Source organism: Anomaloglossus baeobatrachus, chromosome 11 (assembly GCF_048569485.1).
Source record: "Anomaloglossus baeobatrachus isolate aAnoBae1 chromosome 11, aAnoBae1.hap1, whole genome shotgun sequence".
In the NCBI taxonomy this organism is placed as follows: domain Eukaryota; kingdom Metazoa; phylum Chordata; class Amphibia; order Anura; family Aromobatidae; genus Anomaloglossus; species Anomaloglossus baeobatrachus.
The window spans coordinates 32,018,904-32,036,403 of NC_134363.1; the positions used below are offsets into that span (position 1 = coordinate 32,018,904).

A 17,500-nucleotide genomic window follows, 5' to 3' on the forward strand; every position below is an offset into this window, starting at 1 on the left:
ACAACAGTGGTGGATGATCGCCGCATACTTTCTTTGGTGAAGAAGAACCCGTTCACAACATCAACTGAAGTCCAGAACACTCTCAGTGAAGTAGGTGTATCTGTCTCTAAGTCACCAGTAAAGAGAAGACTCCATGATAGTAAATACAAAGGGTTCACATCTAGATGCAAACCATTCATCAATTCCAAAAATAGACAGGCCAGAGTTACATTTGCTGAAAAACACCTCATGAAGCCAGCTCAGTTCTGGAAAAGTATTCTATGGACAGATGAGACCAAGATCAACCTGTACCAGAATGATGGGAAGAAAAAAGTCTGGAGAAGAAAGGGAACGGCACATGATCCAAGGCACACCACATCCTCTGTAAAACATGGTGGAGGCAACGTGATGGCATGGGCATGCATGGCTTTCAATGGCACTGGGTCACTTGTGTTTATTGATGACATAACAGCAGACAAGAGTAGCCGGATGAATTCTGAAGTGTACCGGGATATACTTTCAGCCCAGATTCAGCCAAATGCCGCAAAGTTGATCGGACGGCGCTTCATAGTACAGATGGACAATGACCCCAAGCATACAGCCAAAGCTACCCAGGAGTTCATGAGTGCAAAAAAGTGGAACATTCTGCAATGGCCAAGTCAATCACCAGATCTTAACCCAATTGAGCATGCATTTCACTTGCTCAAATCCAGACTTAAGACGGAAAGACCCACAAACAAGCAAGACCTGAAGGCTGCGGCTGTAAAGGCCTGGCAAAGCATTAAGAAGGAGGAAACCCAGCGTTTGGTGATGTCCATGGGTTCCAGACTTAAGGCAGTGATTGCCTCCAAAGGATTCGCAACAAAATATTGAAAATAAAAATATTTTTTTTTTGGGTTTGGTTTATTTGTCCAATTACTTTTGACCTCCTAAAATGTGGAGTGTTTGTAAAGAAATGTGACAATTCCTACAATTTCTATCAGATATTTTTGTTCAAACCTTCAAATTAAACGTTACAATCTGCACTTGAATTCCGTTGTAGAGGTTTCATTTCAAATCCAATGTGGTGGCATGCAGAGGCCAACTCGCCAAAATTGTGTCACTGTCCAAAGATGTCTGGACCTAACTGTATATATGTGTGTATGTATGTATGTATATATGTGTGTATGTATGTATGTATGTATGTATATATGTGTGTATGTATGTATGTATATATGTGTGTATGTATGTATGTATATATGTGTGTATGTATGTATGTATATATGTGTGTATGTATGTATATATGTGTGTATGTATGTATGTATATATGTGTGTATGTATGTATGTATATATGTGTGTATGTATGTATGTATATATGTGTGTATGTATATATGTGTGTATGTATGTATGTATATATGTGTGTATGTATGTATGTATATATGTGTGTATGTATGTATGTATATATGTGTGTATGTATGTATGTATATGTGTGTGTCTGTATTTATGCATGTATGTATGTATGTATATATGTCTGTGTGTATCTGGGCAGGAGGAGGCCAACGCTCCGGGCTGGAGGAGGCCAACGCTCCGGGCTGGAGGAGGCCAACGCTCCGGGCTGGAGGAGGCCAACGCTCCGGGCTGGAGGAGGCCAACGCTCCGGGCTGGAGGAGGACAACGCTCCGGGCTGGAGGAGGACAACGTTCTGAGCTGTTATCAGGGTGTCTGCCTCCTCCTGAGTCGCAGTGGTGGGAAATCTCAACTCTTCAAGCACAAGACATTGTGGACAATTCTAGATTCCAGATTTGTGGAACAGTTTGGAGAAGACCCTTTTTTGTTGCCCATGACTGTGCCCAGTGTAGAAGCTCCATACAGACTTGGAGGGGGCGTCTGGTGGAAAAACATGACTGGCCACATGATATACCACAGAGGAAACTGTGACCCCGGCCTCTCCCCAAAATCAGGGTCACCTCACAAAATGCTCTTCTGGATGAAGGGGCAAAAATCCCCACAGACCCCTCCAAAATCTTGTAGAACGCCTGCGCTCTTCTGGGAAGGATGAGGACCAACTTCACATTTATGATCTACATCCATAGGTATCAAAGTTCCTGTTTGTTGTTTTTGAAGCCAAAAAAAGAAATCAATATGGCGCCATAACCCAGCCACAGTGCCCTCTGGATATATACTTCGGCTGCCCGGCTTCTGTATACACCACCATCGGGCCGTAGTGTCGCCCTGACCCGACAGTGACCACGTCTCCCTCTTCTCCCTCTGCCGGCTCGGTGCTTTCGATTGTTTATGGCCGTCTCTAGCTTTCTGTGTGCTGTGATAATCCTTCTTGAAAAAAATACAGGGGTGCAGGGAGTTCTCCGAACAGATGAAAAAGTGTCTCCTATAATAAAATTCAAGTGTCCTCCTTTGTGCAGTTGAGATGTTGAGAGGTTTCACACAATAAAACAACTTTACCGAGCGGCTCTGCTCAAATCCTCCAGACTGATTACACTATGAATTTCATCAGCCCCGACAGGTGGACGAGGGCTCTTCAGGTGGACATGGTGCGGATGAAATATTACAGCCGGGACCAAAATATTCGGAAATTACAATGACTAAGAACGAGGCACAGAACTGCACCAAAGTCCTTATTTAGCAAAAACTGTCCATCCGAAATTACAGCTACTCCATTTTGGTCAATAAGGGGCGCTATTATAGTCTTTTGAAGCTCCAAACCACTCCCAAAGGTCATCAACTCTCCATAAACAGACTAGCAAAGTGGTTCCCATTAACTGAGCCTTCCTTATAATGGCAGGTGTTACTCACACCTTATCCACCAGAGGGTGATCAAGAGCACAATAATGTGAAAGCGCCTACCAAAGCACAGACTATAAAATCTGTGCTTGCCTCGGGACAAAGTTCTCTAGCAAAAATTAGACATTTAGAAATCTCTTTTTCAAAAACTGTCCATGCCAAGTAACTTCTGGTGCTTTATAGTATCTGGTGATGTTAATTTCTATCATGACTGGAGTTGCCCTTTAAAGCCAAAGTACTGATATTATGCCAACCCACTTCCCAAACTTCATCAAGTCTCCATAAAAGACTTACAATGTGGTGCCCATTAACTGAGCCATCCTTATAATGGCAGGTATTACTCACACCTTTTCCACCAGAGGGCATTCAAGAGCACAATAATGTTAAAACTCCTCCCAAAGCACAGACTATAAAATCTGTGCTTGCCTTTGGACGAAGCTCGGCGACGAAAATTAGACATTTAGAAATTCCTTTTTTTAATAAATTGTCCATCCTAAATTACAGTTACTCCATTTGGTCAATAAGGGGCGCTATCATAGTATTTTGAAGCGCCAACCCACTCCCCAAAGTTCATCAAATCTCCATAAACGGACTAGCAAAGTGGCGCCCATTAACTGAGCCATCCTTATAATGGCAGGTATTGCTCACATGTTATCCATCAGAGGGCGATCATGAGCACAATAATGTTAACACACCTCCCAAAGCACAGATTATAAAATCTGTGCTTGCCTCAGGAGTCAGGACGAAACTCGGCAGCAAAAATTAGACATATATTACAGCTACTCCATTTTGGTCAATAAGGGGCGCCATTATAGTCTTTTAAAGCGCCAACCCACTTCACAAACTAAATCAAATCTCCATAAATGGACTTGGAAAGTGGCGCCCATTAGCAGTAATCATTCCCATCCCTATAGTGGCAGGTGTTACTCATACCTTATTCACCAGAAAGCGATCATCAGCACAATAATGTTAAAACTCCACCCAAAGCACAGACTATAAAATCTGTGCTTGCCTCGGCATGAAGCTCAACATCGAAAATTAGACATTTAGAAATTCATTGTTAAAAAACTGTCCATGCTAAATTATAGGTATTCCATTTTGGTCAATAAGGGGCGCTATTATAGTTTTTTTAAGCACCAGCCCACTTCCCATAATTTATGGAGTCTCCATAAGGCATCCATTAACTGAGCTAGAGCACTTCCCATCCTTATAATGGCAGGTATTACTCATACCTTTTCCACCAGAGGGTGATCATGAGCACAATAATATTAAAACTCCTCCCAAAGCACAGACTATAAAATCTGTGCTTGCCTTGGGATGAAGCTCGGCAGTAAAAATTACACATTTAGAAATTCCTTATTAAAAAACTTGTCCATCTTAAATTACACCTATTCCATTTTGGTCAATAAGGGGCGCTATTATAGTTTTTTAAAGCACCAACCCACTCCCCAAACTTCATCAAATCTCCATAAATGGACTTGCAAAGTGGCGCCCATTAGCAGTAATCATTCCCATCCTTATAGTTCCTTATAGTAGCAGGTGTTACTCACACCTTTTCCAATTGGAGTCCATTAACTGAGCCATTCTTGTAGTGGCAGGTGTTACTCATATCTTACCCACCAGAGGGCGATCATGAGCACAATAATGTGAAAACTCCTCCCAAAGCACAGATTATAAAATCTGTGCTTACCTCTGGACGAAGTTCGACAGCGAAAATTAGACATTTAGAAATTTCTTTTTAAAAAAACGTCCGTGCCAAGTAACTTCTGGCACTTTATAGTATCCGATGACGTTAATTTCTGCCATGACTGGAGTTGCCCTTTAAAGACAAAGTACCGATATTACGGAGAATAGAGCATCGCATTAGGTTTGAAGAGGATGAAAGAGATTAAAGCCGCGGCTCCACGCTGAATATTAATGTCTCTGCGCTGTGCTATGCAGGCGTTCTGGAGCCTGGGAAGATTTGTCTCTGTTTTATGGGGTTTTCTGGAGAAGCGGACTGATTAGGATTCCTGGTGGTGTTTAGGGCTGCAGCGAGAAGCCGTTCGTCTGCTCTATTTCTGTGCCTGCCGCTGCAGTGCAAGATATATGGGGTGTGCAGGTCGTATTAAAACACGTTTTATGTTCTGCCTGCGCGTCATTGGGATGTCTGTGGGGTTTATATATCCGTGCAGAGGCTGCAGAGAAGCTGCGGGGACGATTTATAAGAACAGAGTCTGTATACTTCCAGCGCCGCAAAAAACAAATGTATTTATATATATTTTTTTCTCTACCGCACTGTGACACCTTCTTCCTGTTCCAGGCTGGTTACGGATTTCGGATGGCTCAGGTCATTTCTATAAACCGCAAAGCCAATCAGATACAAAAATACTCTTGTTTATTCACATTTGTGCCCATAGGGGGCAGTATTCAAGCGGATGTGGTATATTTAGCTAGATTGGCTAAAACAATGGCCGATTTGACCCAAAAAGCTGTCTGGCAAATAAGGGTTTGGGTACACAAAAAGTAAGGGATTGGGCTCCCCCAGGCACTCTCTCATTCCCCCCCAGGAACTCTCCCATTCCCCCCAGGCACTCTCCCATTCTCCCCAGGCACTCTCCCATTCCCCCCAGGCACTCTCCCATTCCCCCCAGGCACTCTCCCATTCCCCCCAGGCACTCTCCCATTCCCCCCAAGCACTCTCCCATTCCCCCCAGGCACTCTCCCATTCCCCCCAGGAACTCTCCCATTCCCCCCAGGAACTCTCCCATTTGCCTTCCCAGGCACTCTCCCATTCCCCTCCCACCAGGCACTCTCCCCTTCCCCCCAGCCCCAGTTACTCTTCCAGTCCCCTCCCCCAGATACTCTCCCATTCCCCTCCCCCCAGGTACTCTCCCATTCCCCTCCCCCCAGGCACTCTCCCATTCCCTCTAGGAACTCTCCCATTCCCCCCAGGAACGCTCCCATTTGCCTTCCCAGGCACTCTCCCATTCCCCTCCCACCAGGCACTCTCCCCTTCCCCCCAGCCCCAGTTACTCTTCCAGTCCCCTCCCCCAGATACTCTCCCATTCCCCTCCCCCAGGTACTCTCCCATTCCCCTCCCCCCAGGCACTCTCCCATTCCCTCCAGGAACTCTCCCATTCCCCTCCCACCAGGCACTCTCCCCTTCCCCCCAGCCCCAATCACTCTTCCAGTCCCCTCCCCCAGATACTCTCCCATTCCCTCCCCCAGGCACTCTCCCATTCCCTCCCCCCAGGCACTCTCCCATTCTCCTCCCCCCAGGCACTCGCCCATTCCTCTCCCCCCAGGTCACTCGCCCATTCCTCTCCCCCCAGGTCACTCGCCCATTCCCCTCCCCCCAGGTCACTCGCCCATTCCCTCCCCCCAGGCACTCTCCCATTCCCTTCCGCCCAGGCACTCTCCCATTCCCTTCCCCCCAGGCACTCTCCCAATCCCCTACCCCCAGGAACTCTCCCATTCCCCTCCCACCAGGCACTCTCCCCTTCCCCCCAGCCCCAATCACTCTTCCAGTCCCCTCCCCCAGATACTCTCCCATTCCCTCCCCCCAGGCACTCTCCCATTCCCTCCCCCCAGGCACTCTCCCATTCCCTCCCCCAAGGCACTCTCCCATTCTCCTCCCCCCAGGCACTCGCCCATTCCTCTCCCCCCAGGTCACTCGCCCATTCCTCTCCCCCCAGGTCACTCGCCCATTCCCCTCCCCCCAGGCACTCTCCCATTCCCTTCCGCCCAGGCACTCTCCCATTCCCTTCCCCCCAGGCACTCTCCCAATCCCCTACCCCCAGGCACTCTCCCAATCCCCTACCCCCAGGCACTCTCCCAATCCACTACCCCCAGGCACTCTCCCAATCCACTACCCCCAGGCACTCATCCAATCCCCTCCCCCAGGTCACTCTCCCAATCCCCTCCCCCAGATCACTCTCCCATTCCCTTCCCCCCAGGCACTCTCCCATTCCCTTCCCCCCAGGCACTCTCCCTTTCCCTTCCCCCAGGCACTCTCCCTTTCCCTTCCCCCCAGGCACTCTCCCATTCCCTTCCCCCCAGGCACTCTCCCATTCCCTCTAGGAACTCTCCCATTCCCCCCAGGAACTCTCCCATTTGCCTTCCCAGGCACTCTCCCATTCACCTCCCACCAGGCACTCTCCCCTTCCCCCCAGCCCCAGTTACTCTTCCAGTCCCCTCCCCCAGGTACTCTCCCATTCCCCTCCCCCCAGGCACTCTCCCATTCCCTCCAGGAACTCTCCCATTTCCCTCCCACCAGGCACTCTCCCCTTCCCCCCAGCCCCAATCACTCTTCCAGTCCCCTCCCCCAGATACTCTCTCATTCCCTCCCCCCCAGGCACTCTCCCATTCCCTCCCCCCAGGCACTCTCCCATTCCCTCCCCCCAGGCACTCTCCCATTCTCCTCCCCCCAGGCACTCGCCCATTCCTCTCCCCCCAGGTCACTCGCCCATTCCTCTCCCCCCAGGTCACTCGCCCATTCCCCTCCCCCAGGTCACTCGCCCATTCCCTCCCCCCAGGCACTCTCCCATTCCCTTCCGCCCAGGCACTCTCCCATTCCCTTCCCCCCAGGCACTCTCCCAATCCCCTACCCCCAGGCACTCTCCCAATCCCCTACCCCCAGGCACTCTCCCAATCCCCTACCCCCAGGCACTCTCCCAATCCCCTCCCCCCAGGAACTCTCCCAATCCCCACCCACCAGGCACTCTCCCCTTCCCCCCAGCCCCAATCACTCTTCCAGTCCCCTCCCCCAGATACTCTCCCATTCCCTCCCCCCAGGCACTCTCCCATTCCCTCCCCCCAGGCACTCTCCCATTCCCTCCCCCCAGGCACTCTCCCATTCCCTCCCCCCAGGCACTCTCCCATTCTCCTCCCCCCAGGCACTCGCCCATTCCTCTCCCCCCAGGTCACTCGCCCATTCCTCTCCCCCCAGGTCACTCGCCCATTCCCCTCCCCCCAGGTCACTCTCCCATTCCCTCCCCCCAGGCACTCTCCCATTCCCTTCCCCCCAGGCACTCTCCCATTCCCTTCCCCCCAGGCACTCTCCCAATCCCCTACCCCCAGGCACTCTCCCAATCCCCTACCCCCAGGCACTCTCCCAATCCACTACCCCCAGGCACTCTCCCAATCCACTACCCCCAGGCACTCATCCAATCCCCTCCCCCAGGTCACTCTCCCAATCCCCTCCCCCAGATCACTCTCCCATTCCCTTCCCCCCAGGCACTCTCCCATTCCCTTCCCCCCAGGCACTCTCCCTTTCCCTTCCCCCAGGCACTCTCCCTTTCCCTTCCCCCAGGCACTCTCCCATTCCCTTCCCCCCAGGAACTCTCCCATTTGCCTTCCCAGGCACTCTCCCATTCACCTCCCACCAGGCACTCTCCCCTTCCCCCCAGCCCCAGTTACTCTTCCAGTCCCCTCCCCCAGGTACTCTCCCATTCCCCTCCCCCCAGGCACTCTCCCATTCCCTCCAGGAACTCTCCCATTCCCCTCCCACCAGGCACTCTCCCCTTCCCCCCAGCCCCAATCACTCTTCCAGTCCCCTCCCCCAGATACTCTCTCATTCCCTCCCCCCCAGGCACTCTCCCATTCCCTCCCCCCAGGCACTCTCCCATTCCCTCCCCCCAGGCACTCTCCCATTCTCCTCCCCCCAGGCACTCGCCCATTCCTCTCCCCCCAGGTCACTCGCCCATTCCTCTCCCCCCAGGTCACTCGCCCATTCCCCTCCCCCAGGTCACTCGCCCATTCCCTCCCCCCAGGCACTCTCCCATTCCCTTCCGCCCAGGCACTCTCCCATTCCCTTCCCCCCAGGCACTCTCCCAATCCCCTACCCCCAGGCACTCTCCCAATCCCCTACCCCCAGGCACTCTCCCAATCCCCTACCCCCAGGCACTCTCCCAATCCCCACCCACCAGGCACTCTCCCCTTCCCCCCAGCCCCAATCACTCTTCCAGTCCCCTCCCCCAGATACTCTCCCATTCCCTCCCCCCAGGCACTCTCCCATTCCCTCCCCCCAGGCACTCTCCCATTCCCTCCCCCCAGGCACTCTCCCATTCCCTCCCCCCAGGCACTCTCCCATTCTCCTCCCCCCAGGCACTCGCCCATTCCTCTCCCCCCAGGTCACTCGCCCATTCCTCTCCCCCCAGGTCACTCGCCCATTCCCCTCCCCCCAGGTCACTCTCCCATTCCCTCCCCCCAGGCACTCTCCCATTCCCTTCCCCCCAGGCACTCTCCCATTCCCTTCCCCCCAGGCACTCTCCCAATCCCCTACCCCCAGGCACTCTCCCAATCCCCTACCCCCAGGCACTCTCCCAATCCCCTACCCCCAGGCACTCTCCCAATCCCCTACCCCCAGGCACTCATCCAATCCCCTCCCCCAGGTCACTCTCCCAATCCCCTCCCCCAGATCACTCGCCCATTCCCTTCCCCCCAGGCACTCTCCCATTCCCTTCCCCCAGGCACTCTCCCTTTCCCTTCCCCCCAGGCACTCTCCCATTCCCTTCCCCCCCAGGCACTCTCCCATTCCCTTCCCCCCCAGGCACTCTCCCATTCCCTTCCCCCCAGGCACTCTCCCATTCTTCTCCCTCCAGGCACTCTCCCATTCTTCTCCCTCCAGGCACTCTCCCATTCTTCTCCCTCCAGGCACTCTCCCATTCTTCTCCCTCCAGGCACTCTCCCATTCTTCTCCCTCCAGGCACTCTCCCATTCTTCTCCCTCCAGGCACTCTCCCATTCTTCTCCCCCCAGGCACTCTCCCATTCTTCTCCCCCCAGGCACTCTCCCATGCCCCTCCCCCCAGGCACTCTCCCATGCCCCTCCCCCCAGGCACTCTCCCATGCCCCTCCCCCCAGGCACTCTCCCATGCCCCTCCCACCAGGCACTCTCCCATGCCCCTCCCCCAGATCACTCGCCCATTCCCTTCCCCCCAGGCACTCTCCCATTCCCTTCCCCCCAGGCACTCTCCCTTTCCCTTCCCCCAGGCACTCTCCCTTTCCCTTCCCCCCAGGCACTCTCCCATTCCCTCTAGGAACTCTCCCATTCCCCCCAGGAACTCTCCCATTTGCCTTCCCAGGCACTCTCCCATTCACCTCCCACCAGGCACTCTCCCCTTCCCCCCAGCCCCAGTTACTCTTCCAGTCCCCTCCCCCAGGTACTCTCCCATTCCCTTCCCCCCAGGCACTCTTCCATTCCCTCCAGGAACTCTCCCATTCCCCTCCCACCAGGCACTCTCCCCTTCCCCCCAGCCCCAATCACTCTCCCAGTCCCCTCCCCCAGATACTCTCCCATTCCCTCCCCCCAGGCACTCTCCCATTCCCTCTCCCCAGGCACTCTCCCATTCTCCTCCCCCCAGGCACTCGCCCATTCCTCTCCCCCCAGGTCACTCGCCCATTCCTCTCCCCCCAGGTCACTCGCTTATTCCCCTCCCCCCAGGTCACTCGCCCATTCCCTCCCCCCAGGCACTCTCCCATTCCCTTCCGCCCAGGCACTCTCCCATTCCCTTCCCCCCAGGCACTCTCCCAATCCCCTACCCCCAGGCACTCTCCCAATCCCCTACCCCCAGGCACTCTCCCAATCCCCTACCCCCAGGCACTCATCCAATCCCTTCCCCCAGGTCACTCTCCCAATCCCCTCCCCCAGATCACTCGCCCATTCCCTTCCCCCCAGGCACTCTCCCATTCCCTTCCCCCCAGGCACTCTCCCATTCCCTTCCCCCCCAGGCACTCTCCCATTCCCTTCCCCCCAGGCACTCTCCCATTCCCTTCCCCCCAGGCACTCTCCCATTCCCTTCCCCCCAGGCACTCTCCCATTCTTCTCCCCCCAGGCACTCTCCCATTCTTCTCCCTCCAGGCACTCTCCCATTCTTCTCCCCCAGGCACTCTCCCATTCTTCTCCCCCCAGGCACTCTCCCATGCCCCTCCCCCCAGGCACTCTCCCATGCCCCTCCCCCCAGGCACTCTCCCATGCCCCTCCCCCCAGGCACTCTCCCATGCCCCTCCCCCCAGGCACTCTCCCATGCCCCTCCCCCCAGGCACTCTCCCGTTTCCTTCCCCCCAGGCACTCTCCCGTTTTCTTCTCCCCAGGCAGTCTCCCATTCCCTTCCCCAGGCACTCTCCCATTCCTTTCCCCCAGGCACTCTCCCATTCCCTTCCCCCAGGCACACTCCCATTCCCTTCCCCCTAGGCACGCTCCCATTCCCTTCCCCCCAGGCACGCTCCCATTCCCTTCCCCCCAGGCACTCTCCCATTCCTTTCCCCCCAGGCACTCTCCCATTCCCTTCCCCCCAGACACTCTCCCATTCCCTTCCCCCCAGACACTCTCCCATTCCCTTCCCCCCAGACACTCTCCCATTCCCTTCCCCCCAGACACTCTCCCATTCATCTCCCACAGGCTCTCTCCCATTCCCCTCCTCCCCAGGTCACTCGCCCATTTCCCTTCCCCCAGGTCACTCGCCCATTCGTCTTCCTCCAGTCACTCTCCCATTCCTCTACCCCTAGGCACTCTCCCATTCCCCTACCCCCATGTACATCTAAAAATAAGAAGCACTGATAGTGTAACACCAGATGAACAAGTGTAGTATATAGGAAATATACACTCACCTAATTCGGTTGTAAAAGTCACAACCACTGATAAGCATAAGATGCTGCAGCCCCACGTGGATAAACATTCAAAATGGAGTAGAGAAGGGGTTAAAGCCGTGCATTAGCCAAATGAAACTGTAGAGATGTTGATGAATAATAACTTTCTTTTATTTCATTGGTATATGCGTTTCGAGGTCGAAACCTCTTCCTCAGGACCAGTACATCAACAAAATGTACTGGTTGATGTACTGGTCCTGAGGAAGAGCTTTCGACCTAGAAACGCGTAGACCGATGAAATAAAAGAAAGTTATTATTCATCAACATCTCTACTTTTTCATTTGGCTGATGTGCGGCGTTAACCCCTTCTCTACTCCATTTTGAATATTCCCCTACCCCCAGGCACTCTCCCATTCCCCTACCCCCAAGGCACTCTCCCATTCCCCTACCCCCAGGCACTCTCCCATTCCCCTACCCCCAGGCACTCTCCCATTCCCCTCCCACCCAGGTCACTCGCCAATTCCCCTCCCCCCAGGCACTCTCCCATTCCCCTCCCCCCCAGGTCACTCGTCCATTCCCCTCCCCCCAGGTCACTAGCCAATTCCCCACCCCCCAGCCACTCTCCCATCCCCACTTCCTGAATTTATTGATGGACCTCGGAGTTTAGCTGTGGAAAAAGTCAGGAGGAGTGCTGCGTTCCAAGAGATTTTGGGAGACTTTTGCAATGCCGACAGACCTACCAGCTCTAACAGGAGTCGGAAAGATGTCCTCCTTGCCCGGTAGTCTTATGGTTGTACAAGGAGAGGTGTCAAGTATGTATGGCCCATTGACCAGCTAAGTGTCATCAATGGAGCAGAAACACTCACTGGCAGTGGGGAACGGTCCACAACTGTTGTCTTGAACACCACATGACTCCTCAGGGTTTCACCAGTTGTCAAAGTCAACTAGAACCCAAGACATTGTGAAGGTAGCAGTAATAGTGGTGGTGGCCATATGTGGTCCTTACCTGGGATTCCCAGTTACGTCACATTTCAGAGTCAATGGGTCGCCCTCCCTCACCAGGCTCTGCGAGGCTTGGATTCGGGCTGTAGGGGAAACTGCAAGAGAAAGGACAGAAATGTAAAAAATATGGCGTTACCAATGGGCATCAACATTAATGCAAATCCCATAACATAACATTTCATTCGGAGAAGCTTCTGGAAAAAGAGGTGGATTATTTTGGTTTTCCAAAATGTCGAATACCCTCCCAAATATCTTCTGTGATGGATTCAGATGTCACAAGTCCAGACCTTCGCACCTCCATGACCTTGTCCGTTCCGGTTGTGACCTTCGCACCTCCATGACCTTGTCCGTTCCGGCTAGGACATTGGGATTCTTTGAATACACCGGAGCCGGTGACGAGACACCCCCTCTTTCCAATTATCCTTGTTCTGTCTAATTGTTAATTTAATTAGAGGTATAGACCGAAGATTTAGTAGATTTTCTGCAGAATTATTCACTCTTATCTTCGGCGGCTTTATTTATTTATTTTTCATTTTTTTTTCCCGGCAGAAGCGCGAGATGGTCTGGAGGGAAGGCTGAAATGCATCCACACAAAGCAGCAAAGAGATATATGGCGATGTTCCCCTCCCCCTCCTTCTTCCACAGGCCTCTCAGGAATGATTTCATTTTATTTACATAATGCTAATTGTGCGCCGAGGTTCTGAAATCTATGCACGCAGCAAGACGGCAGAAGGCAGTGTCTGGAGCAGTGCTTGTCATCTCCGTCATCGTGGGGGTGGTGGAAGGAGCCTTCTAGCCTTCCAACGTAAGAAATTCTGCATTTATCCCAAGAAGACATATTTGAGGCTAGTTATCAAGACTGTTGACCTGGTAAACCCTACGAGATGTGGCCCGGATTGTCCATCTACCAGCTATCAGACGAACCCCCACATCTCGTAGGGTCTATCGGGTTACCAGTCTCTATAACGGACCTTGAATACGTCTTCGTGGGAGAAGTACAGAATCTCTTATATTAGAAGGCTACTCATTGATGAAGAACCACTAGATCCTATGGAATAAAGACTCTATAGAGTCAACAAAACTATGGGAGTTTGGTCATTCTAACTTCCATATTTTTGTTGACTCTGTAGCGTCCTCATTCTGGAGGATCTAGTGGTTCTTCATCAATGACTAGACTTTTAACTTAAGAGATTCTGCACTTCACCCCAGACGACGTATTTGAGGCCAGTTATTGAGACTGATGACCCAGTTGACCCTACAAGATGTGGATATTCGTCTGCTAGATGGACAATCTGGGCCACATCTCGTAAGGTCACCAGTCTCAATAACTAGCCTCAAATATGTCTTCTTGGGAGATGTGTAGAATCACTTACTGTAGAAGGCTACTCATTGATGAAAAGCCACTAGATCCTCTATAACGAGGACTCTATGGAGTCAACAAAAATGTGAGAGTTTGGTTATTCTAACTCCCATATTTTTGTTGACTCTGCAGAGTCCTCGTTCTGGAGGATCTAGAGGTTTTTCATCAATGAGTAGCCTTCTAACGTAAGAGATTTTGCACTTCTCCCAAGAAGACTTATTTGAGGCCAGTTATAGAGACTGGTGACCAGTAGACCCTATGAGATGTGTCCCAAATTGTCCATCTACCAGATAAACCCCATATGTCGTCGGGTCTACCGAGTCACCAGTCTTGATAACTAACCTCAAATATGTCTTCTTGAGAAAAGTGTAGAATCTCTTGCGTTAGAAGGCTACTCATTGATGAAGAACCACTTGATCCTCCAGAATGAGGACTCTACGGAGTCAACAAAAATATGGGAGTTAAGGCCCTGTCACACACAGAGATAAATCTGCGGCAAATCTGTGGTTGCAGTAAAATTGTGGACAATCAGTGCCAGGTTTGTGTACAAATGGAACAATATGTCCATGATTTCACTGCAACCACAGATCTGCCAAAGATTTATCTCTGTGTGTGACGGGGCCTTTAGAATGACCAAAGCTGGTCATGTTCTTCATTAAATATCCATTGGGTCAACAGATGTTCTTCTCAATGCCTGTGATATTCTAACTGGGAAGTATGTGGCTGTATGGAAGCCCAAACATATAGGATAAATCTCGAATATAATGGGCCAATTTTGACCATAAATTCAACTAAGTTACCAATTGGGCGTGTTGATTTTTTTTTTGGTCAATGTTCAGCACTGGCTGCATCGTAGGCCGAAAATATAAAATATTGGCCGATGTAGTCTGTGATGTGTTTGGAGCAACTGGCCAACAGATAAAGTTTGTCGGTTTGTCGGACCATCTTCATCTGGTCTGGATGGTCTGTCTGGATGCAATGTTTCTCCACGGAGAACATAAAAGATCATGAGTGTCAAAATTAAAGGGCTTCATCCTTGTTCTCCTCGACCATCAGTGGAGAAAGGTTGGGTATCCATTGAGGTTGTACATTTACATTGTAAGGTCATCACACATGTTAGAACCAAAAGTTGTCTCTGGTTGGGTGGTGGAGCCACATTGGTGGCCAATAGCTTAAATGAAGGGTCACTGGACAGGATAAATAATATGTTCCTGACTATTTTTGATTTACGCCATGTGTTCAGCTCGGTCATACATGGTCCTCTCGGGAAGGTCAATATTCAACGAGCAAAAGGAAAGGTTTGCTCATGGTTTTCAAGAGTTAACGAAGTTTGGTCATACGTGGTCAACTCAAGAAGGTCAATATTTGACGACCAAAGAAAAGGCATGCTCGTGGTTTTCAAGGGTTAACAAAAAATAAGTAATGGCTCCCATGTAAGAAAAATGAGACTTATTTTTAAGGAATGTTCCACTACATTATGCTTTCGTCATTTGGAAGTTGCAAGTCCATTAAAAAGCCATTCGTCTGGATCGAGGACGCCCGACACGTCAGCTGCTCGTCTCAGATAACGCACGAATGCCGGGAGAAGACACTTTAGGAGATTCATTTGTGTAATTAACAAACAATGACTCCAACGTGATGGCTGAGGACTCCAAAAATGTCAATAACCACCAGGTCGGGGGAGCAAGTCATGGAGGGTCAATGGGAATTATGAAGATTTGTATGGAGTTTACAGGGGGTCTTTATAGGGATTTCAGGGGATTTGGAAACGTCAATGAGGGTCAAGGGAGGGGGGATATGGATTTGGGTACTCAAACTTCAGTTATTGAATATTTGTGAGGGCAGATGTTACGGTGACTTAGCGAGAGATCATGATATTTAACGGCTGTCATGTCAAGACCATTGGAGAGATTAACACGAGACCCGGAGAGCACGCAGGTCTTAAGCTCTTGGCCTGGAGACCAGACAGGTCACCATTTGGTGATTTAGACATCAGCCTTTAATATTAAAGGGGTTGTCCATCTCTTCTTAAACTGGTCCCTAAACGATAGCTTGATGATCATAAATCATCATTATTAAACCCTGGCTGTAGGTGCCTAATTTCTCTGCCGTGCCACCATAGGTGAAATGATCTGTGAAAGCCCACTTCCCATGTCAGCAAAGGTAAAGCAGACAGCTGGGGTCTGGAATTATCAGGCTGGGAAGGTCCATGGTTATATGGCCCTTTTCAGTCTAAAAATAGCAGCCCACAGCCGACCCAGAAGTGGTGCATCACAAGATGCTCCAATTCTGGAGCTTTGCCCGAGCTCTTCCTGAAAAGCAGAGTGTGACCTGTAGCAGCATTAACATTACAGTTGTCACCACTCTTTTGAGTGGCCGGGTCTTGTGCAGTGCAGTGTGACCCAGAATTGCCTCTAAGCAAAGTCCAAGGAGCCTCAGAACGAGGCTCTATAGACTTTGTTGGATTCGTAACAAGTTAATGGGTCCGTGAAGAAAATGTACAGCACACGATAACCAGTAAAAGTAAAGTAGACAGCTGGGGTCTGGAATTACCAGGCTGGGAAGTTCCATGGTTATATGGCCATTCCCAGCCTAAAAATAGCAGCCCACAACTGCCGAAGAGATGGAGCATCACAACATGCTCCAATTCTGGAGCTTTGCCTCAGCTCTTCATGATGCAGAGTCCTGAACACTGCAGCATGACGTGGAGCAGCATTCATGTTACAGAGGTCACTGCTCTTTAGAGTCGCCAAGCCTTGCACAGCGTGACCCAGAATTACCTGTAAAAAAAGTCTATGGAGCATCAGAACGAGGCTCCATAGACTTACTTTGTTGGATTCGCCACAAGTTAATGGGTGTGTGAAAAACATGTACAGCACACAATAACCAGCAAAGGTAAAGCAGACAGCTGGGGTCTAGAATTATCAGGCTGGGAAGGTCCATGGTTATATGGCCCCTCCCAGTCTAAAAATAGGAGCCCGCAGCCACTCCAGAAGTGGTGCATCACAAGATGCTTTAATTCTGACGCTTCACCCCAGCTCTTCTTGATGCAGAGTCCTGAAATGCACAGCGTGACCAGGAGCAGCATTAACGGTACAGATATCAAAGCTCTTTAGAGTCACGGGTTCTTGTGCAGCATGAACCAGAATTGCCTGTAAGTAAAGTCTATTGAGCCTCAGAATGACACTTATCTGTCTTTTCTACATTTTTGCAATTGGTTTTCAATACAAATGTTGCATCTTTTGCCTTCTGTAGCCTCTGTGTATTATTGCCTATTGCTGGATACAGAATGAGTTAACTGACTGTCCATCAGCGAGCTCATTCTAATAGTCTCATGAAGAATATGTGACACTTATCTGTCTTTTCTACATTTTTTGCAATTGGTTTTAATTAAAAATGTTGTATCTTTTGCCTTCTACAGGCTCTCTGTATCCAGCAATAGGCAATGATACACAATGAGTTAACTGAGTATCGATCAGTGAGCTCATTTTAATAGTCTCATGAAGACTATGTGACACTTATCTGTCTTTTCCACATTTTTGCAATTGGTTTCCATTCAAAATGCTGCATCTTTTGCCTTCTATAGCCTCTGTGTATCACTGCCTATTGCCGGATACAGAATGAGTTAACTGAGGGTCCATCAGCGAGCTCATTCTGAAAGTTTCCTGAACAATTTGTATCGGTCTTTTCTGAGCTCTTCTCAACTTATTAATGATCATAGACCCCATAAAAGTTGAATGTGCGAGAAAATATACCCTTTAAAAGCCAAACGGTGCAATATTTCTAATGAAATCCAATTGCAAAAATCA

General features: G+C 50.7%; 1 protein-coding gene across 1 annotated transcript in view; it reads right to left on the reverse strand.

Moving 5' to 3' along the window:
* CADM4 (cell adhesion molecule 4) overlaps positions 1–17,500 on the reverse strand; it is a 423,983-nt gene that overhangs the window by 33,159 nt on the left and 373,324 nt on the right. Inside the window, exon 6 of the mRNA XM_075328501.1 lies at positions 12,336–12,426. Within this exon, the coding sequence (XP_075184616.1) occupies positions 12,336–12,426 (91 nt within the window). The remainder of the gene's footprint in view (positions 1–12,335; positions 12,427–17,500) is intronic.